We start from the raw sequence: 21,097 nt of genomic DNA on the forward strand, positions 1-21,097 counted from the left end.
GTTTTAGAACTGGGAGTAGCAGTACCAGATTCCTCCATTCCAAAGTCAAGAATGATAAAACTACATTTCCCATCATTCCACATGGCTTTGTATCTTGGTGATGTTTGTTAGAATGGACAGGGTGAAGACAATTGGGATTTAAAACAGGTTTGGGGAAAAATTCTGAATTCCCTAGATTGTTCTTACAAAAGTGGGGTCTGGTTCATAGCTATTTTAATCTGTATTAAAATAAGTTGCCTTTTTGCAGTTATGATTTATGAAGATTATTCTGAGAATAGATATTACTCTGCTTAAGTATCTACATGTTATGTATGGAGAGCGCTGTCTCTGCTTATTACGCTAGAAATAAACAAGAACAATTGCTGCACAATTTCAGTGTGTGGGTCATTTATCATGACTTCAGTTGGAAATATTTTAGAACTTACGTGCGAAAAGGTTAAATTTTCCTCTGTAACAGCAAAGTTAGAATTTAGAATAATATAGGTAGAATATCTTCAAAAAAGCAAACTAAGACACAATTCAGATCGGAGCAGTGATGGAACATGAATTATGATCCGAGTTCAGTGCTTGAACACTGAGGGCTCATGCATCAGGCCCTGTGCCTGTCAGCCATTGCTGTATCCTGTGAGCACGATGCCCTCTGACCATTACCATTTACACTTACGATCAATTACATTCTTATGAACAGAACTGGACCATGCCAAGTACGCTTGAATAAAAGGGGTTTTTAATTGGCAAATGTTACATTCACATTTGAAGTGGGGAAAAAAACTATAAAAACTCACAGCAGAAAGTTCTTGTTTTCACAGAAAAGTATAAGACCCATAAAAAAAAGTGCAGCCAGACAGTATGTCATGAATTGTGTGTCTGTGTGCGTCTCCAGTTCATGATTGCTATCTCTCCTGCTGCCCCAGACAGTAAAACCCTTAGTAATTCAGTGCCCTCACAGACTGCATTAGGAAGTACTTCTGAGAATATCTGTATGTCTTTGTGAATGCGGTATGAAACCATACACTGTCAAAAGATTCACTGGTTTTGGTGAAATAATCCTGTAGCCATAGTTTTACTTAAACCAGTCCACATAAAATACCTCGAGATGACATGGAAACTATCCTGGTGACATACCACAGCACACTTGTTCAACCAGTTAAAACTGGCTCAACGTAACCACGAAAAACCAGGAAAACTGTATTACAGAAACCTAGAAATGGTACTTAGATACTGACATACCACTGTGTATGTTTCAGAAAGAATGTAAAGAAAAGAAAAGAATACGTAAATTAAAAGGCCAGTGAAGAGTTACTGATCATTCTTCATTAAGTAATTGGCATATATTACTCTTATAATACAAAATATTTGTAAAAGATATGTAAACTGTCATGACCACATTTGCCACTTTATTGATATTATGTTCAAGTCTACTTGACTTCTGTGCCACCATCTTCCCATCAATTTCCTGCCTCCCACCAGTCTGATCCTGAATGAGCTTCAGAAAACAGTGTAGTTGTAACACTGCGAATACCCCGCCTCCTGCATATATTTCTCCATGTTGATTGGCTCAGGAACCCGGATCACGGATCTGTCATTGGCACCTTTCTCTCCGGATTGGAGTTTGCGGATCACTTCGGCCAGTGTGGCACGATCCTGTTCCTTCCACTGGCAGCAAACCTTGATGATGGAGTAACTGAAAGAAATAAGTGAGGTGAAATATGTTGGTGAGAATAATGCTTGTAAGAATGCTTATTTGGCTTCTTAGTCATTTGTATTAGCGATGAGTTATTGGCTATAGGTGATTACAGTGAGTTGGAACAGTTGGCTGGTCTCTTCAATGTCTTTCCTCGCTGGAGGTACTGCAGCAGTTCGTTGACTGAGATGTCAGGAAACGGGGCATCCCCTGAGAGAGACAGGAGAGACCATGAGGGGTGTTGACAGAGATCAGATCTTATCCCTGTCAAAACTGTAGTTTTACAATCCAGAGATGTTATAACATCCGATCCAAGATCCGAACAACATAGCCTTAGTAAACGAACGTGGATTTGTGTTTGCTGCCTAATTACAGAGCCAGAGGTCAGGCTGGTGCAAAGCTACAGCCTGGACACCAAGGGTCTATTCTTCAACAGAGTGTAGAAGGCTACTTCTGTATATTCTTTTTATTAAGATCTGGACTGTCTGCCTGTGTGCACAGAAACTGTACTTAACTGTGCCAGTAGAAACAGAAATCAGATCATGTTGAAGTTTGAATCCGTATTCATAACTGTAGCTTTGGAAACATATTCCTAAAATGAACAACAGAGTGCTCTTAAGGATGGATTTATGGATTTATCAAACCTTATAGATGTTTTGTTATACTTCAAAGAGCTTTAATCTTATGCCTTTAAAAGATCGTTTTTTTTATTTGTGTAGGAAGACAATTCCAACCACTAGGTGTCACTGTTCTGCAATTTAAATTGAATCCCAGCTAGAATGCCCCATTACTACAGCCTTCAGCTCGCCTTCCCGCTGACTCAAGGACTGTAACGACAGATTTACGGTGTGTACTTCTCCCTGGGAGAGCACTATAAAAGATGGAATAAAACCTCTCAGCACTTGCCCTTGTGGTGGTGATCATATGGAGAATATTACCAGTAGAGGTCATAACAACTAACATTTTCTGTCCTGATAACAAAAATGAAGAACAGATAAAAGCAATTTTGAATAAAATAACAGGTCAGTCGCTACATTTTATGTCACTGTGTCATTGTCATTATCATCCCCCCCCCCACACACACACACACACACACACACACACACTTTGCCTTTGCCCTTACAACCTGCAACTTCCTTCTTGCATTTGCCCTTAAGCTTGTTGGCTTGCTTTGATCAGATTCAAAACAAACATTATTTTACGAGAGATGCCTGCTTTCCAAAAAAAAAATCCTGTAATAATATATAATTATGAATGTCTCTGTCACTTCCAATTACAAGAGAGCACTTGCATGGTCCCTCCAATTCACCAGGGCATTCAGGGGCATGTGCATAGACATGCTGAATTAGCCACATTACGGGTGCGTAGCCATGGTCACTGATCTCTGTTTTCTCGGACTGTGAGATTCTTAACAGAACAGATCAGAATGAGGTCAGAATGAAGCCCTATAAAATGAAGCCCTATAAAGGTACTTGGAGATTACTTATTACTTAGAGAGATTTGTCCAGTGGTATTCTGTGAGATCAAATGTCACACTTACCCAGTGTTACCATTTCATACAGTAAGATGCCAAATGACCAGCTGTAAAAAAACAAAATAAGACAGAAGAAAAAATCAGGCTCTCAGAAAAACAAGTACCAAAATCCCCTGGGGGTAAGTGCAATGTACATTGCAGAAGTTACAGCTACGATTAGTCATGGAGTTATGGAGAGCCTCTTACACATCACTGCTGTCGGTGGCGGCCCTCCGGGCCAAGAGCTCTGGGGCTTGCCACTTTTTCTGGATAAGATCATCCCTCACGGGGGCACCCTGGCTCTTCGCATATGTAGCCCCCAGTCCCCAGAGCTTTGCTGTCAGCTCTCGGCTAACAAGCACACTGCGTGCCCCGAGGTTGCCATGGAGAAGATCTTTTTTGTGGAGGTACTCCTAAGTTGGCGGGGGGGGGGGAGAGAGGAGAGTGTTTTGGGTTTTAATTGTTTACTGGATGACAGAAACAGGGAGTGAGAGAGAGAAGGATAGGGAGACACTCACCAGAGCAGATGCCACCTGCTTCGCCATGATGAAAATTTGCTTCTCCGTCAGGTCACATGGGGCTTCGTTACCCACATGGTCCTGGCAAAATACAACACAGCATCATTTATACTGAACTGCTCATCTTCTATGGAGTAGTTTAAATTTACAGGAAACCACATGGGGTTCTGTACTCTTGCTGTTCACTAACATGAAATTTAGGCCATGACACCTTGGGAAAAATAGCTCTGAACTCCCTCCCAATCTCCTTCCATACCTGCCTGCACCTCCAGAGAAAGCTCAACAAGTCCCTGTTCTCCAGCTCTTCGATAACGATGACCAGAGGGGCGCGCAGGGAGACGATTCCCATCACGTCAGGCAGGAATGGGTGTGGCCCCAGCTGCGACAGGAAGGAGGCGAAGCCCAGGAAGGACTGCCGCTCGCTGGCACTGGCCGCGTCTGTGGGAGGCGGCAAGGAGGGGTGAAGGATGACCATGGGGGAGGAGAGAGGGAACAGAATTGAGAGTTGTGTGATGTGTTCACACTATACACATATTTAGCCATTTGGCAACGTGGTAGCCATTTCGTTCACATTTATACGGCCTCTCTAAATATCTTTGCCCTACTTAGGTATGGTCTCGTCTCACTTTTTTATGTTATACTCAGCATGACTAAGGGGAAGTAGGCATGTTTTTTTGATGTATTGTGGGCCGAGGAGTCATTTTCGCATGCTTTCCTCTCAGAAAACAGTGACACAAAGAATGGTATTTTCAATGTGCAATAGCGAGAATTACTAGGAGACTAGAATTTCAGGATGAGACAGGCAATCAATAACAAGACAGCCATCAACTGTTACATGGAGTTATGAAGAGGCAAGTGAGAACATGGCAATGGATGGGATAGACCTGTTAGGGTAATATAGTTACATTATTGATGTGATTACTACAGAAATGGCAAGAAATTTTGACAGGACACTGTGAGTGGAGTATGGATAGTATGTAGAGTATGGATAGTATTTTGCTCTTCAATATTCATTTTCTGTTCAGCGACTTCTCTTTTTTTTTGCCAATGAGTCATATTCAGTATAGGCTGATTACCTTCCACCTTTAAACTAAAAATAATTATCACGGCAATAATAATTACCAGAAAATCTGATACATATTATTAGCCCATTATTGATACTAATAATCAAATTTTCTAAAGTTTTGAATTTGTGAGAGTTTAAGACGCAGTTTGAAGAGAGCATTCTTAGAGGAGAATTAAAGAAGGGAAGGGGAATAAGTCATTTTATAGGCTGGTGTCGAGGCGTTCCTCACCTTTGAGAACTCTGAGAATCACATCCCTGTGCTCCATCCGTGCCCTGTACAGAGAGACCGGCTCATTCGGTTTCGTCCAGCAGGAGAGCGGGAGAGCAGAGACCGCGTTGAAAGACTCGGGCAGCCTCTGTCTGGGCAGTTCAGGGGGGGAAGTGTAAGTATGGGTGGATGCACGGTTCTGACTCTGAGAGGTGGGGAAGGTGGAGTAGGTGGGGACGTCCAGGGCGATGCTCTCGTGCTCTAAGGGGTTCAACCCCAGGGGTGCTGGAGAGACAGAGGAGAAGGGGTGTTTAACTGACCAAAGAGACACAAACACACATTACATTACTTTATTGGCATTTAGCAGATGCTCTTATACAGAGCGACTTAAATAGATTACAATTTTTACATATTATTCTTTTATACAGCTGGATATTTAATGAGGCAATTGTGGGTTAAGTACCTTGCCTAAGGGTACAGCAGCAGTGTCCCAGCAGGGAATTAAACCAGCAACCTTTCGGTTACAAGCCCTGCTCCTTACCACTATGCTACACTGCCACCCTCACACCCACCAACTTGCTGCAGTAGCTCAATATAGATTTGTATATAACTGTTGAGGAGTTCAAACCTCAGACATACTGCTGAAACACTCTCAAACACACACACACAGGCACGCACCATCGATGCCTTGTAGGTTTCTCCTGGACCGCTGCGGTCGGACCACTGACGCAACGGACTGCGGTCGCACGCGGTCCACTTTCTCAGGGCAGAACCGCAGCAAAAGCAGGAAGACCAGTGTGACCAGGAAACTCATCAGGAGCAGCACGGGCACCACGATCACTTCCTGCTCGTACACTCGGATCTCTGTGGCCCAGAGCGAAAGGTAACATCAGACTGGCTGAACTGGCCCAGGCAGTAAACACTGCGATGCTGATAGCTGATTAAACCAGTACATTGGTACATTCACTCTGTCATATCTGTGCAATACGGACAAGGGGAAAGATCAAAGGTCAAGTTAACGAAGGCACCAAAGCACAAGGAATGCTGATGGATGAGAGACCAGCAATAAAGTGAGGGAACGATTCACTTACCACAGATAGTGTCTCCAGGTTCACACTGATAATCTGCCTCGGAAACAGACATCCTGAAGGAAGAGCAAGTTGGGGTTAAGGCCAACATCAGTTGCATCTCTGTCAAGCAAGTGTTTTAATGGCTGAGCAGCTTAATCTGTTGTAATATGGTCATGATATGCTGTCATACAGGTCTTTGCTGTCATGGCAAATTCCTGTGCATGTGTAAACAGCATAGTTTCTCGAGGCAGAGCTTTAGAAAAAAAACATGATAATTATATGTATCCACCAGAACAAACTTGTTCCCTTATTTTCATTTATAGTATCCTTGACTGTTCTAAATTGAATAAAAAGTCAGGTTACCACGACCTAAGGTAAAGTTTGGGAAATATTACTGCCAATTGCCAAACAAGCAGCTGAACAAGAGCATTCATGCACATTTATTCAGTAGAAAAAATGCTTGGAAAAAAAAATTGGAGCTTGTACATAATGAATTCTGTGTGTTAACAAACAAATGGCGTGTATTTACATACATTTTCATATAGCAGTGATTTTTACGCCTCATAATAAGAACACCTCTTACTACTGGTACCTGTGTGTGATGACTCTTACTAATTAACTTAAGACTTATTTGGAGGAACTCTGATCCAAGCTGTAACTGAGACTCACAAGATTCAGACATCGATACACACACATCCATGCTATCCTGCCACGGGATACAATTATCTTTCCAATCCAAACACAAGTCAATAAATAAAATAGCAAGAGATCAATCAAACCCTGCTTAACTTCAAATGTAAGACTTCAGAGACACACACACACGCAAAATTACCTTGTGACAGTCTATTGTAACTGGCATGAAACAGGATATATCCAAGTTTGTTTCACAAGGGGAACACCCTGTTGCACGGTGTCATGTTACAACACTAGTGCACATCTGTACAAATGTAGCTGTATGTGTGTGTTTGTGTGTGCACGTCTGGTATGTATGTGAATAATACTGAATCTATATTTGAACACAATTAAACGTTAAACATTGCGAATGTACGCCCAAATTCCCGTCTCTCGTGCGTCCTATCTGTGTCTTCCTGTGTCATCGTTATGGTACCTCAACCTGTCTATCTGCATTTTTTTCATTCACCCAGACACACACTCCACTCTCAGAAAGTCGTGCGCCCACACACACACACAGACATGAGCGTAAACATGAAAAGGCACAACATTAGATTCACTGAATACATTTTAATCTGACATATCACACACATTAACAAACCATTCAGAAATATTTCATACAATTAGATAAATCATCTTACCTCTCAAAGATCTGTAATACCTGTAATCCGAAACTGTTTCTTTGATCACATTCCCTTTTCCCTCACATAAATGTGCACCTTTAATCACTTAGTTGCAGTTCCCCTCAGTCAAGTATCTCTTTTTTGTAAATGTCAGCTTCTCATTTTGCTATTTCTCTCTCACTGTGTTTCTGTCTCTTGGGATATCCGAAGTGTGGCTTTCTTTCTTTCTGTTTGTCTTGGTCACACCTTCACCAGTTACTTAGCCCCACCCTCTTCACCTGTTCCCCATCTTCCTTCTTCCTTACTCTTTCTCTCTCCTTCTCGCCATTTTCTTTTGTCTGGGTTAATATGCTGTTTTGTTCCCCTCCATACAGTGTGAACAGTGTGTCTTTTTTAGCCTTTCGCCGTGGCAATGCCCCGTAGTGTCCAGCCTCGCCTGTGATAACCCCCACTCTGTTTTTGTCTTTGTTGCTTAAACTGGTCCTTCCACTTTTTTTTCATTCTGTTTTCATTCACTTCCTTTGTTAAACATATCCTACATTGTTTCTCTCCATCTGTCGCCACACATCCCTACAGCAAACCTCTTGCTAAACCCGAAATTCTACCTTCGTGACGACTGCCTCTCAGTTCTCCATATTTTTGCTGGTGTCCAGACCTGTCTGCATGTGTACACATCACATTAAACATCTCTAGAGATCAGGAATGAGTAAGAAGTGCAAAACACAACTATCACACAGTATGAGGCATTTATTCAAAACTGTTCAAAACATCCATCGCAAAACATCCCATTGTGGATATTTAATGGTCAAGCACAGTTGCACAAATGTCAAATTTTGGCACTTGGCTGAGTTGGTTGAGGTCCCACCCACTTCTCTCCTGAAACACAGAGAGGCAGTTGATTGGACAGGGTTTATATGAGCTGTATACTGATTGGATTCAACTTCTGGTTAAGACATGACTTGCACTGGAGAAAAAAAAACCAAAACAAAATCAAAACATCTAGGTCATATGGGGTAATAGCACCACCCAAAGTGATTCCAGTGACTTTTCAAACATTTCTATGCTTTTTAATTCACAACCAATTTCTTTTCAGTTGAGCACAAGAATTTGTTTTAATTTTTAAAAAAGTATTTCCTCTTTAACTAGAGAATAAAATCAAATTATAAATGTATCTACAAGGGGAATTTTAAATAATGAATGTTTTGCCAATTAATAAGTGTTAGAATTGTAGAACAGAATTAGAATACTATTGCAATATGTAGACCTAATTCAGTGTTTCCATATGGGACAGTCATACTGTAAATACAGTAGATTTGACACACATCAAAACACAATCAAATAACATAAATGGAATTATTCAGTGACCAAGAAATGTGTCAATCTTATATTTTAGATTCTTCAAAATTGACAAAAATATTTTTTTTTATAATTTTTTTTGTAAAGAAATTCACACATAGGCATCAACGTCAATATTTCTATTTGTCTAAAAAACAAATTTCAAGCATTTAAGCATAAGCCTCAAAATGTCTCTGAATGCATGTTTCCCCATTTTCTTAATTTTTCTTAATCAGGCGTGTCTATACTTTGTCTATATACTGACTGGTACTGTATGTACCCATGACACTGGGGGAAGAACAAGCGATTCATGCCAAACCAACTAACTCACTGGGTATGTAACTGTTTGTCAGTTTACTTCACAATACAATGTAAAGCAAGTGTACCATCATATATAACGTCCACAGAACACATTCCCCTTCCAGATTCCCAGATCTTTTTAGGACAAACTACTAAAAATGAATGGTTCTGAGTGCAAGCCCTCAGAATATTTTTTAAAACACTAGATTTTCATTAACTGTACACAGCCTTACATCAGCACACACTGGTGTTCTTAAAGCAGGAATTTACCTTAAATTTTGGAAAAAAAGAACACTTTCATCCCACCCAAATTATTGGTGAGGATGTACACTGTTGGATAAGCAGGGACAGCTTTTATAGCTTAAAGTAATTGCAAACCAGAAAAATTTCAGAAAGTAAACATTTAATTGCTATATTACTTTTTGAGAACTTCATCTCTTTGCTCCATTTGCCTTTGTAATCATGTCAAAGCATTGCCTGGAGTGCCATTTTCAGTCACGATTCAACAAGCGAGGATAAGATGAAAATACACAATCCCTCTCTCATAATATAGGCAAAATAAAAGTCACAGGACAATAATACAATAATTCTATAAAACATGTCCTGATGCTGATCACTCTAGTAGTGTAAAATATGTAAAATTGCTAAATTGACAAATATCACAGCATGGAGAGGAAAGGACTGTGTGAGACTATCCTGCTCACTCCTCTTATTGGTTATCAGACTTTTCAACTTGCTCTCTATATGACAATTGTGACTGAACAATACATTATGTATCGCTAAAACTACGGCGACATCAACTGTTTCAGGATAATCACCTATGCAGTGCGCCATGAGCTCGAATCGATCGGACCCGAAAAACATCTCCTTCTTCCCATTTACGTGACATATGGCCAGAGGAAATCCAAATGCCTGGGAAACAGAGAGAGGAAGATTGGCGCTACACCACACAAAGGCCACTGGCAGTTGACACCGCCCTTTTATTTCCAGGATCAGAAACGGCACTCAGAGTGCTGGAACTAAATGATTCGGAACCCTGGAGTTCAGGGGACACTGGCGGTCACTGCTGACCTTTCTGTAATAAGTTGCCCAATATGTCCACCACTCATTAGAACAGAAAGACAGAGAAAGGTCATAAAGACATCAAATTTAAAACCTGACCTTTTGCGACATCAAACTATACACTAGACAAGCTATCGCTGAAGTCAGGTTCTTTACTTGGTTTATGACAGTGACAAACCCCACTCCATCTGTTAACTTTACTGTGTAGACTGGTTTATCTATATAAAGTTACTTCTACCATGTTACAACACTGACACACAGTCAGAGATTTAAACAGCAACTGAGAGGAGGAGGGACCAGAAGAGGTGGCAACAATGTAGACTGACCCCGTGACCTAGCGCTTCCTGGGTTGTGCTCTTCAGTTTGTCCTTGATTTTCTGAGAGCTGGCCTGTTGCAAGAGCTCCTGTACTTCACTGGCTGGAAGTCCCGCCTTCTGGCCTGCCTGAGGTGAAAACAGCCAACAAAAAAAAGGCAGGCTTTATGCTTCAGAGTCAGAACAGCCCAACCAACATCTAGTTAGCACAGCCAGGAAAGACAGCAGGGAATCAGTGGCACTAGGCAGCAGTGTAGCACAGTGCTAAGGAGCAGGACTTGTAACCGAAAGGTTGTTGGTTCCATTCCCCGCTGGGGCGTTGATGTTGTACCCTTGGGCAAGGTACTTAACCCAGAATTACTTCAGTAAATATCCAGCTGTACAAATGGATGACACGTAAAACTGTAACCTATGTAAGTTGTTCTGGATAAGAAGGACACACCCATAATGCAATAATGTAATGTAATGCAGTCTAGTACCTCAGCGACTGAGGCTGGCAGGGTGATGTCTTCGTCGCGGCTCCAGATCCTCATCCACAGCTCCCTGGAGACCTTCTCCACGTCTGCGTCTCTTCCCTCCCGACTCTCTGCCACCGCTGTGATGAAGCGCATGGCCGACAGGGAGCCTGAGAGACAGAGCCAGTGTTGCAGCATGTGCAGTGGCTGGCAGGGTCAGACTCTACTGCAGATACATTCAAATTTGACCATATACACCATATGTCATTAAATATATCTGTATTTAATCAGGACTTTCAGACAGAGACCAAGGAAGATGCTTATAATAATAATAAAATAATACATTTACAATACATTTACACTTACATTTACTCATTTAGCAGATGCTTTTATCCAAAGCGACTTACAATAATAATAATAAAAAAAAGCCAGAAAGTCAACCAGGAGGTAAGGGTGCACCTTTTTTGAACATGGCCTCAAAGGGGTCAGCTGGGAAAGCAAGGGGAACGCCAAAGTACTGTCCCAGCCGAGTCAAGTCTTTTCCCATGTAAAGAAACTTGTTAGGGACTAGACCTGGGGGCTTGTTGCCTATAAACACGGTAAATCACATAAATCACTCATCACCACACTGGAGAGGAAGAGCGAGAGATAAAAAAGAGCGAACTTTGCTAATAAAATCATGTATGCCTAAAACTATGATAGCCGATGCTGCACGAGGACATTTCAATGCTTTGACAGACTCCAGATTGCTTCAGACAATATCATACAGGTTTATTTATAAGCACTGACGGTACAGAGATAAATATCACTACTTGTCAACACATACTGAATTAATTCAAAGGGCAATAATGGCGAACAGTATTATACTGTGGTCTGTAAACAAATATAGAAATGTCTTGCTACTTGCTTATTTTGACCCCTACCTGAGCCCTGCATGATCCCCCCCAAAAATGCTGGGCGGAACTTAAGGTCAATATTCCACACATTTCTGTAGCGACAGAGGACCTTAAAATTCACAGAAAAAAAGTCATTGGAAAAGCGGAACGCTGGTTAACATGCTCATAGACACATCAAAGCGATGTATATGTTGTAAAGACAGGGACAAGCAAAACAGTGCGCTAAAACACTGACCTCGAACCCCAGCCAAGAGTAGGGCGATACGACGTCATAGAAAAGTTCGATTACTTTTCTGGAACCCGACATCTGAAAATGCAATACAACATTTATGGTGATTAAGTCAATAGAGTTGATCGTACGTACCACATTTTTATCTTGGCTTGCGCAAGGATGCTCCTGTGCCAAAAAACAACTTTGTTGGACAGCATAATGCACCTCGTTATTCAATCAAATCGCTTTGTACGTTGTTATCCGTGTGTACCGTTCTCGCCGCGGTTTTCTGTTTCATATCAAAGTTTCACCTTTGTTTTGCTTCGCGTTATGTGAGCACAAAAAAACTATGTCAAAGTTCACTTTGCCACAGCCATTAACCAGTATAGTTACTGCGATCACCTTGATTTTGCTTTCTCCGTATGCCAGACAGCTAATCTAGTTTTCTAAACAACTAATCAGTAAGTAGTGGAAGTTGCAATGCAAGTTTATGTTAATATTCATTATAGCAAGCGACCTAGTTAATGACTTTGCACGAATTGCACATAAACACATGCTAACTAGCTAAACGTACATTAGGTGTGTATTGTGCACATACAGACAAAGCCGTCGCGACTAGTTAGGTGCAATAGGTGTACGTGTATGTTTTGCATTGCTGCCCTGTAATTCAGATCCATACGTTTGTAAGAAATCAGGTGTCTTTCCGGATTTCTCTTCTCAGCACAGACCCGAGCCTGAAATTGACCCCATTTTGGCTGGAGGAAAACTTTCGAGTTTTTTTTTTCTTTTTTTCCATTATTTCTTTCGTGCTTTATGTAAGGTTTGAGTTAAACTCCCTTGCTGGGTTGTGCTGCCCCCAATCGTATAGGAGGGCAATCACAAACCTGACGTCTCCACAAGTATATGATAAGCTCAGCCGTATAGCAAATATTGCGTTGAATATTGGAAGATACTGGGCTCCGAGACTAATCTGCATTCTGCTTACGTATTGCGAAGTGTTTTTGTCGGATATATTTTGGTAACATCGATTCAGTTGATCAGCTATGGAGTCTAGTCGACATGTTTGATTGAATTAAACAAAGTCGAGGTTTGTAGAGCTTAAACAGACATAACCAAATAAAATACTGAATCGAAAAAATGCAAAGATACCTGCAGACCTTAAATATATCTAGTTAGATGCTATGGTTTTACTTCTGCATGTGAAGCTTCTTAGCATGCATAATTTATCTACATCAGTATTAAATATTGTATAAGCTTTCTATATGTACACACACATATATTATTAACTCATTTTATCATGATAAAAACACCTTGTTTTTTAGGCGAACCGTGATTAGGCAGCCAGCCCAGAAGGCCGTGATGTTGCCCAGCTCTTAGAACATAAGGTCAAAGTATGATAGATACCAGGAGGCCATCCGGTTATCAGTGGGTTAAAAACAGCATTACATGGAACATTACATTACACGTTTTTTCCCCTGAAGCAGCCACCATTTTAAAAGACTGCAATGGCAGATAGCATTGTAGAAACCTCACAATATTTTAAATAGTGTATTTCGTTGGAGGTTCTTTTCATTTTTGAAAAACTGATTTTAACAACAACACAGGACACATAAATAAACACAAATAAATAAGTAATCGAGTGCTTATTAATTACTGATGGCTTAGTCAATTACTGGCTGCTCCACAACTGGCAATTTTGTTCATTCAATCCCCTGAAGCTATTTCAGTAGAAATTAATTTAAATTATTGAGGGTAAACCCAGGCCTTTTCAGCAGACAGTGCTGGAACTGACAGATCAGTGACCGTACCAGGACTGAGGTTTGTGAAGTAAGACCTTAAGTAAGTAACATCTTATGTAATAACGGGTACAGAGTTACCGATTGTTACTGATATATAGTTTTCAAAGCTAACAGCATGTTATAATTGTTGAGTGTAAAAAAAGTAAGTTCCACAAAAGAGAAAACAAAAAATGTGTTCAACTGCACATCACTTAGAATACAGTAACTGTTAAGGAGTATTCAGTACTTCTATGTAATTCATGTTCAACTCACTCAGGACATAGATTAATTGTTAGGTAAATTGGAGGATATATTGCTTTTCCTGTTTTTCACATTTCCCCCAGTGTTCTGCTGCATCTCTTGACTTGTAAATTCCAGTATAATAATGCTCGATAAGAAAGAAGAAAAAAATGTCTTAAGTCAATAATGTCATATGGTACATTTATTACAAACAGCACCAATACTATGACAGAAGGGACATTCATTTTTGATATTGCTTATTGATCATCATAAAAGTGAGACAATTTTCCTGGGGTTTCAATAGCTCTTGACAAAATGCAATATGATGAAGATTACTGACTACTATAATTATTAGTAGTTATATTTTTAAAGTCATATTTAATTAAGGTTAGTGTGGAATTAAATTTGTTTCACTGCACAAATAAAGTGGGTGTTTTTAATAGTCTTAGCTGTGAATTTCTCCAGGTCAGAATATATTTAAAACTATTCATCCTCTTGTGGACTGCCTTGTCCTTTGACATCTCCAGAGGTGAGGCTGTCATTCGGTCCCAGTTGCTTGTAGGTTGATTCACTGAAATATATAAGGATTACAGGTCAATGTAAGCTAATCAGTCAATCAGCCAGTCAGTCCTTCTCTTGGTGGTTTTTTAAATTATCGTATCTATTCTATTGGGTCGCTATCTCAGATACTTTCCTGAGATGGGGTTTTGTGTTATACATAACCCATTTTAACACAGTATTTCTCTCACAATTGTTGACATGCACTTTCATTTAATCATCAGCTTCAGGTCTGTCTTTACTATACTAAACTAAAAAAAACTACTTATTTTTCCTAAATATGGCAAGCATTATGCTGACTATATATAGCTCACCTTTCTCCTTCTTTTTCTGCTCCAGATGATGTCTAAAGAGACACATGAGCAATGAGACGAATCAAAAACAATGTTTTCATCAAAAAACACTTTTCACAAAACTAGTATATAAGGAGAAGTAATTTTTCTCTTTGGTTAAAGCTTAGAGTAATGGCTTTGCTGGTTTTTTAACATGTCAAAATAATTTTGTTCACATGTACCATCATGCACACTATACCAAACGTTTGTAAGATTACAAGCTGATAAATTGCCAATTTTGTCACACATATTAATTGCAATGCTAGCTGCGTGGTTAGAGCTTAAGACTCTGAACTTGACGCTCATTTATTTAGATCCAAGATTTACCACTTCAATAAGAAGAAACAATAAAAAAATCCCCAGATACCAATTCTAACACCAATTGAAATAAATCTGAAGACAGTACATTATTCTAACTTGTCTTCTTTACATGTCTAGAATCTGGCCATGGGGTAGACTGTCTCAGAGAGAGACATGAGGGAGACTGTGTTGCAGAGAGACCTAGGGGAGACTATGCTGCTGACAGAGAATAGTTTCAGTGGATTGGACACTGAAGCGGTACAGAGCATTTCAGTTACAAAGGATAGAATATATGGACCTGTGGTGTGTATGAATGTATTGTGGCACTCCTTTTTTTAACCCAGAGTCACATTATAGTACTGTGATTGCTCTGACAAAAATTCAGAAGAAGGATGTCTACGATGTAAATGTGGCTGACGAAATTTGGTTGAGAACAGCCACTGAGCAAGTGAGGAAACACTATGTTTTAAAGCACCAGAAGTACCAGAAATTGCACAGAGACACTTACTCTAAGCTTTTGTGGTGCCCCACCCCCTCCGGCCTTCCTGGGAACCCCCAGTGTGTCAAAAGAGTGACTGCGCACTCTTATTGCCCTCTGAAACCAAGAGGCAGACAGACACAGAAAGACAACATGATATTAGTATTGTGCCAATGAGTGCCAATCACCCAGCCATGAGCAAGCGATGGAAGAGGATGGGAAGAAGGCACATAACAGCAAAAACACAGAATTTTACCTTAAAGTTTTCAATGAATCCACCACCTCCTTCTGATCCACTCCTAACACCCTCAGAGAGAGAGAGGGTGGGAGGTGTCGGCCCTCCCAGCATGCACTGGGATCGAGATGATAGTTCTGACCTCAATCCCTCCAGGAGTGATGAACGAGTACGAAGCTGAGAGAGAAAGAGAGATTTAAAGAACTGCTGTGAGTGGATACAATATTACATATATGCATTCTGCTGTGTCGTGAAAGTGGGTAGTACGGTTTTTGTTATTACCTCTAATCTGCTGAATCGTTCAGCCTTATAGCAGGAAATCTCTGCATTGATAAGCTTGGTCAAAAGAAATTCTCTGAACTGGGACCTCTGAACAGGATAGCAGGAGATAGAGTGGATTAATTCAATGTACATACTATTTTACGGTATAATCTTAGCCTTAGTGTACATCAGACAAGTCAGAAGGGGAACGGAGAACTATGTTTAGTATATTAATCAACATTCAGATCAAACTGACAGAATTCATGCTTCTTCAAATGATTCCAATTCAATTTCTTCACCTCTGTGAATATCGGTGGATCTGGGAGGGCAGGGCCAAATGGAGGCACGTCCTCTCTTGCTGTGATTGACACCTGTTGGAAGTTGTAAAGTAATGGCTAATTTAAACGGCATAGACACATCGTATCTAAGAGGTATTCCTCTACTAATTTCAAGAATAATGGTCGGTGAAGTCATTCATGTTCACATACGTACAGATAACCGTGGATTTGAATGTAGTTGAAAAATCATTGATATATTTCATCATTGCACTCCATGCAACAGTATTTCTCTCACCTGGTACGCTCCATTTTTACCCTCCTCATTGCCACCCCCTCTTGACACACGCCTGACAACAATGAAACAGTGCAGGAAGTGAGAGCTGATGATGTCAGAGATAAATGGGGCAGGACCTTCCTGGTAAACCAATGCCACAATGTCATTTCCAATGTGCCTTTTCCTCTGCAGCTAAAAGAAGGAGAAAGAAGATGGGTTGGTGCTACAGAGTTAAAGTACAGACTGTGTGAATTATTTAAAATGAGAGGGTTTATCACAGGATATAACCAACTGTTTGGTTTGACTGACTTGCTGTGTATCACCCTCTGTGAAGGGTAATTTGGTGGCGACATGAAACATTATTTCTCTCTCACAGAATGACGTGACTACCGCATCACTTCCTGTCTGACCGTGGCACACATCCAAACCACCTCTGAACCTAGGAGATACAGAATTAACAGCGTCAACCATCTTTATCCTGGATGGTCTCCCGGTATATTGTGGCTGGCTCTGACACTGACTATATCATATCCTACCATCAGAGAAAATGTCAGTAATAAAAGGAAATGTTTACAGCAGAAATGTTCATCACTCCTTTGAACAAGGTGCAAAATTATACTGAAAATGCAGTTATTAAAGGGTATAACAATTGCATTTTTCTTGATTGATAATATTTTTTGTCTCACTTATTTCTCAGAGAACATTACTGAAACAAACATTTATTGAAAAAAGTAGATCAATTAGAAATACAACAAAATTATTTCCACAAAATCTTGAAACACAAAGAGAGGGGCTAGGTAATGGCTAAAACTGACCAAAAAGATGGCTGAACTTTTTGTGCATGAATTATTGTAATTATTTTACCAGTTCATCAAACTAAATTTTGGATTTAAATTTTAAACATTGATGCACCAATGCCTTTTGGGTTTTAAGATTTTATTTACCCAGTGAAGCCCTGTAGTTTCACTGTTTCCCCCAGAATCGACAGAAAATCTTTAAACTCTTCACTTTCTTCATTGTTACTAAGTATATCTTCCTCTGTCAGCTAAATCAGGGGAGAAGAAAAGACTGTTGAACACAGTGTGAATAACTGTAATAAAACAGAGGTTCTCTTCATGCTGCAGTGATTGTCTGTATTCTGCACTATCTTTGACTGTGAATTTCAATCTCTGCATCTTACCTGACCCTCTTTCTGGTATAGAACACCGAATTTGAAATTCTGTGACACTCTGTGCTCATCAAAAGCAGTGATGAGCTCTGGAGCCTGAGCGAAAGATAGGGTAGAAGAAAGCAAGTAAGGAAAGAAAGAAAGAACATATTTATTGGGAGTGAAGGGAGAAAGGACTGCAATATACATACACATGCAATATTCATGATATCATTTATACACTATACACATGAATATTTTGCATACAAGCTCCACTGTACACCAGGAAGGAGACACTCTTTGGAGTATAGGCACATCTCCCTGCAATCCTCTGAGCAACTCAGTACAAGTAGGGAATCCTGGCCAACCGTACCCCAATGGAAGTAAGCCACTTTGTTCCACTACAATGAACTGCTTGAGAGCCGAGAGTTTTTCATTTTTTACAAAACATTGTTTAGTCGTTAAATCACAAGAATCAAGCACGATTTTTACTATCAGAAAAATTATATTGTCTTCTCAGACATATTTTCAGACAAAAAGATAATATCCTAATTCACCAATGAATAATTTGCATTTCTAATGCAACAGATCTTATTGAACTCACCTAAATTCTAAATCAACTTGTAGAAATTGTTGTGTATCCTTTCTTTTTTACATAAGGAGGTCCATGTCACACTCTAACCTAGTTTTTTCCCCAACACAATTTTACAACTTTAATAAATGAGCTTTTTCTCTGCCCCAGATAAAAGTTAATTAGCTGACATATTTTCTTTTGTGCCCATTAAAATCAGCCTCCGTAATGAAAAGACTTGTAAACAGTTTCTGCAAAGAGAGAAAGAGAGAGAAATATTGAACTTACTTTAAGGTAACTGACTGATTCAAATGTGGACACTGTCACGGTGTCACACAGCATCTAGGAAAAACAAATTTTTTGTTTCGTTAAATTTTTCTTCTGATATTGTAGCAATTGATGCACTGTTACTGATGAAATGATCATTGTTGCCACCACCAATATAAGGGAAGCAAAAAGTGAAATTCTGTATGATCAAATATTGTTTTCACAACTTGATCATCGTTCCACTATGAGATAATATCGATGAAGCTGTTACAGGCATCAAATCAGTAATCACCATAGCACACTTCAGTACGACTGCTAAAGTTATCAACAACAGTAAAAACTGGGGAACTGCACTTGCAAATGCAAATACCTTTGCAAGCTCAACAGCAGAAGGGAACTGTGAGAAGAGAGAGAGAGAGAAAACGCCATGCAGAGTACACTCTTTCATTCTGAGAGACAGAGAGAAAGAGAAGGGTTTAGAAGCAGGTTTAGAAGTCAGACTGACACAGAGCACGGTTATTAATTCCTAAACTACTACAACCACTTAATTAGCACCAGAAATACAAAGTCACAAGCAGACTATAGGGATATCGACAAGATTAACACAAACATGAACCTCAGTATGGCTCGGAGTCGTTTCTCCTCCTCCTCCAAGCAAACTGACAGAACAAGGGATCCCAAAGAAGGGTCTACTGCTGTGAATGAGTGATGGTACTGAAAGAAAAGAGAGCTGTTAAATGCAGTTATCCATGTAGCACACATTAGGCATGGGGACAGTAACTTAGAATGATAAAGTAAGGACAGAGAGAGAGACACTGACTTTGGATCTGAAGAATTCCCTGTAAATTTTTGCTTCACTGTCTCTTTCCATGATGTCATAGCTCTCTATCCCACAGCCAGCGATGGAAGAGGTGGGGCTGGTTTCGACAAACTTTTCCAAAGGTGGATCTATCCAGTAGCCCCCTGATTTTGGGGGCAGAATCAATGGGAGGCTGCCGCTTATCCTCAGAAGCTGTAATTGGGAGAGAGAGGCAGTAGTGACACAACCGCTGTTGCTGTTGCTCCAGGTAAACTGGACAGTGCGTGTTCTGGAATTTCTCTCATTACGTTTCCAAGGCAATAACTAGTGACTGTGAATTTGAGTTTGAGTGAACCCTTTTCACAAGCAAAGATGTCCACAGTTACCCATTGCCAGAATCGCTATTATAATGCTCCGTAAAGCCATAATACCTTCAGCGGTGGAGGAAATTCACAACGCTGCTCATCTAGTCGGCTTCCCTGTTGAAAAATGACGAGAGGTGAAATTAGAGGGAGACTGGTGATGGACTCCACTAAACACAACACTTGACAGTTACAGAATTACCTGAAGCTTTTCAATTATTTCGAAAAGTTCTGTCACCTGAAATATAAAAAAAGAAAAGAAAGGGTACCTTTCAGGAATAGTAGCACAAATTAACATGTCCAGTGAAAAAATAAATAAATAAAATTGTAATCGGTTACCCTCTGACTTGTGGTTGTAGAGAGGAGAGATTTGGACTCATTAGTGGGAGAATCAAGAATATCCAGAATGCTGTGCTCAATGGACTCTGGTCTGCTGCAAAGTATGAAGTCGGTAAAAAGAGGCCACATTTTATCAATGACAGCTAAACCAAGCTTTGTTCAGGCTAGACCATAAACTGCAAAAACTGAGATAAAAGTAGAAAGGGAATGTTACTTACCGTGTTTCACTCGTACAAATGAACCTGTCCACCCTGTAAGCAAAATAGCAGTAAGCGAACTGTTAATCTGAATTCCTGTCATAAATAACTACTGTTCCTTCTGCATAAAATTATTTTAATATTCAGAGTATTATGCTGTTGTTTAATTCCTTTATAGACTTAAAATTCAGATGATTATTTTATAGTGTGATCTGCTGTTGGAATCCATCATCTACTCATTATTTAATATTAGAACAGGTCTGCTATTTAGCATATATCACTGATATAACTTACCCTCCATATGCCCCAAAAGTGAAACTTCTCTTTCTGGAAAAGAACTTGTCATTTCTTCTCTCTCTCTCCATCTCTCTTGTGTCACTATTAATGTGCTGTTGTGTCCACTTCAGTCAGTCAGATTGTCAGTCAGTGTGATTACTGAATCAAATTCTCTGTCCCTCTCAATCTCCCTCTGCTCTGCCCCCTGCTTCTTTCTCATTTAATCTCTCCCTACTTCCTTTCCTCTATCCTGCTGTTAGGGAAACTGACGTGGTTAACTCTTTCACTTCCATAGGTGCGTACAAACAGACATACAGATGCGCAATAAAACATGCGTCTGTTGACATAGAAATATACTGGCATGGTGAAACCCACATGCAGCCTTAGACACTAGCAGGCAGACAAACAGTGAAATGCAGCATGCAGAAATAGCTTGAGAAGGAGGCTGAATGAGAGATCAGCTTTTAGACCTGTTACC

At 40.1% G+C, this 21,097-nt stretch overlaps 3 protein-coding genes across 4 annotated transcripts; all 3 read right to left on the minus strand.

The window, feature by feature from the left end:
- Positions 1 to 709: 709 nt before the first annotated feature.
- On the minus strand, positions 710 to 7,953 carry styk1b (serine/threonine/tyrosine kinase 1b). The gene is made up of 10 exons (XM_036538219.1): positions 7,373 to 7,953; positions 6,081 to 6,133; positions 5,668 to 5,853; positions 5,011 to 5,274; positions 3,972 to 4,153; positions 3,716 to 3,796; positions 3,405 to 3,610; positions 3,225 to 3,265; positions 1,798 to 1,894; positions 710 to 1,684 (listed from the first exon to the last, which is right to left on the minus strand). The coding sequence occupies exons 2-10, from the start codon at positions 6,130 to 6,132 to the stop codon at positions 1,489 to 1,491; spliced, it is 1,305 nt and encodes a 434-aa protein (XP_036394112.1). The 5' UTR covers position 6,133; positions 7,373 to 7,953; the 3' UTR covers positions 710 to 1,488.
- A 130-nt stretch (positions 7,954 to 8,083) lies between these two features.
- Positions 8,084 to 12,713, minus strand: LOC118784208 (glutathione S-transferase kappa 1-like). Of its 2 annotated transcripts, none has more exons than XM_036538291.1 (8): positions 12,607 to 12,713; positions 11,952 to 12,023; positions 11,744 to 11,825; positions 11,280 to 11,408; positions 10,845 to 10,990; positions 10,378 to 10,494; positions 9,808 to 9,901; positions 8,084 to 8,230 (listed from the first exon to the last, which is right to left on the minus strand). In XM_036538291.1, exons 2-8 carry the CDS (start codon positions 12,021 to 12,023, stop codon positions 8,181 to 8,183), a joined length of 690 nt encoding a protein of 229 aa, XP_036394184.1. In that variant the 5' UTR covers positions 12,607 to 12,713; the 3' UTR covers positions 8,084 to 8,180. The 2 variants fall into 2 exon arrangements, with proteins under 2 accessions (XP_036394184.1, XP_036394185.1); XM_036538292.1 differs by lacking the exon at positions 12,607 to 12,713 and adding an exon at positions 12,153 to 12,371.
- Positions 12,714 to 14,428: 1,715 nt separating this feature from the next.
- si:ch1073-90m23.1 (rap1 GTPase-activating protein 2) lies at positions 14,429 to 20,708 on the minus strand. The gene is made up of 19 exons (XM_036538653.1): positions 20,638 to 20,708; positions 20,365 to 20,397; positions 20,147 to 20,240; positions 20,010 to 20,045; positions 19,877 to 19,924; positions 19,467 to 19,658; positions 19,263 to 19,360; positions 19,017 to 19,095; positions 18,668 to 18,721; positions 17,842 to 17,925; positions 17,606 to 17,706; positions 16,971 to 17,100; positions 16,683 to 16,853; positions 16,409 to 16,480; positions 16,131 to 16,217; positions 15,870 to 16,025; positions 15,644 to 15,730; positions 14,818 to 14,849; positions 14,429 to 14,516 (listed from the first exon to the last, which is right to left on the minus strand). The coding sequence occupies exons 1-19, from the start codon at positions 20,706 to 20,708 to the stop codon at positions 14,429 to 14,431; spliced, it is 1,713 nt and encodes a 570-aa protein (XP_036394546.1).
- Between the last annotated feature and the right edge of the window lie 389 nt (positions 20,709 to 21,097).

The sequence above is a fragment of the Megalops cyprinoides genome, chromosome 10 (assembly GCF_013368585.1).
Source record: "Megalops cyprinoides isolate fMegCyp1 chromosome 10, fMegCyp1.pri, whole genome shotgun sequence".
Lineage (NCBI taxonomy): Eukaryota > Metazoa > Chordata > Actinopteri > Elopiformes > Megalopidae > Megalops > Megalops cyprinoides.

What these genes read in the sequence shown, in the direction of transcription:
- styk1b (XM_036538219.1), bottom strand. Translation starts at nt 6,132, where the DNA reads ATGTCTGTTTCCGAGGCAGATTATCAGTGTGAACCTGGAGACACTATC. An exon ending in AAACCTACAAGGCATCGATG is followed by an intron (nt 5,275 to 5,667) that starts GTGCGTGCCTGT and finishes CTGTCTCTCCAG; the next exon opens with CACCCCTGGGGTTGAACCCC. An exon ending in GCCACCGACAGCAGTGATGT is followed by an intron (nt 3,266 to 3,404) that starts GTAAGAGGCTCT and finishes GTTTTTTTACAG; the next exon opens with CTGGTCATTTGGCATCTTAC.
- LOC118784208 (XM_036538291.1), bottom strand. Translation starts at nt 12,023, where the DNA reads ATGTCGGGTTCCAGAAAAGTAATCGAACTTTTCTATGACGTCGTATCG. An exon ending in GGGGATCATGCAGGGCTCAG is followed by an intron (nt 11,409 to 11,743) that starts GTAGGGGTCAAA and finishes CCGTGTTTATAG; the next exon opens with GCAACAAGCCCCCAGGTCTA. An exon ending in TGCCAGCCTCAGTCGCTGAG is followed by an intron (nt 10,495 to 10,844) that starts GTACTAGACTGC and finishes TTTTCACCTCAG; the next exon opens with GCAGGCCAGAAGGCGGGACT.
- si:ch1073-90m23.1 (XM_036538653.1), bottom strand. Translation starts at nt 20,708, where the DNA reads ATGGAGAGAGAGAGAAGAAATGACAAGTTCTTTTCCAGAAAGAGAAGT. An exon ending in GGGAATTCTTCAGATCCAAA is followed by an intron (nt 19,361 to 19,466) that starts GTCAGTGTCTCT and finishes CTTTTCTTTCAG; the next exon opens with TACCATCACTCATTCACAGC. An exon ending in ATCCACCGATATTCACAGAG is followed by an intron (nt 16,218 to 16,408) that starts GTGAAGAAATTG and finishes TATCCTGTTCAG; the next exon opens with AGGTCCCAGTTCAGAGAATT.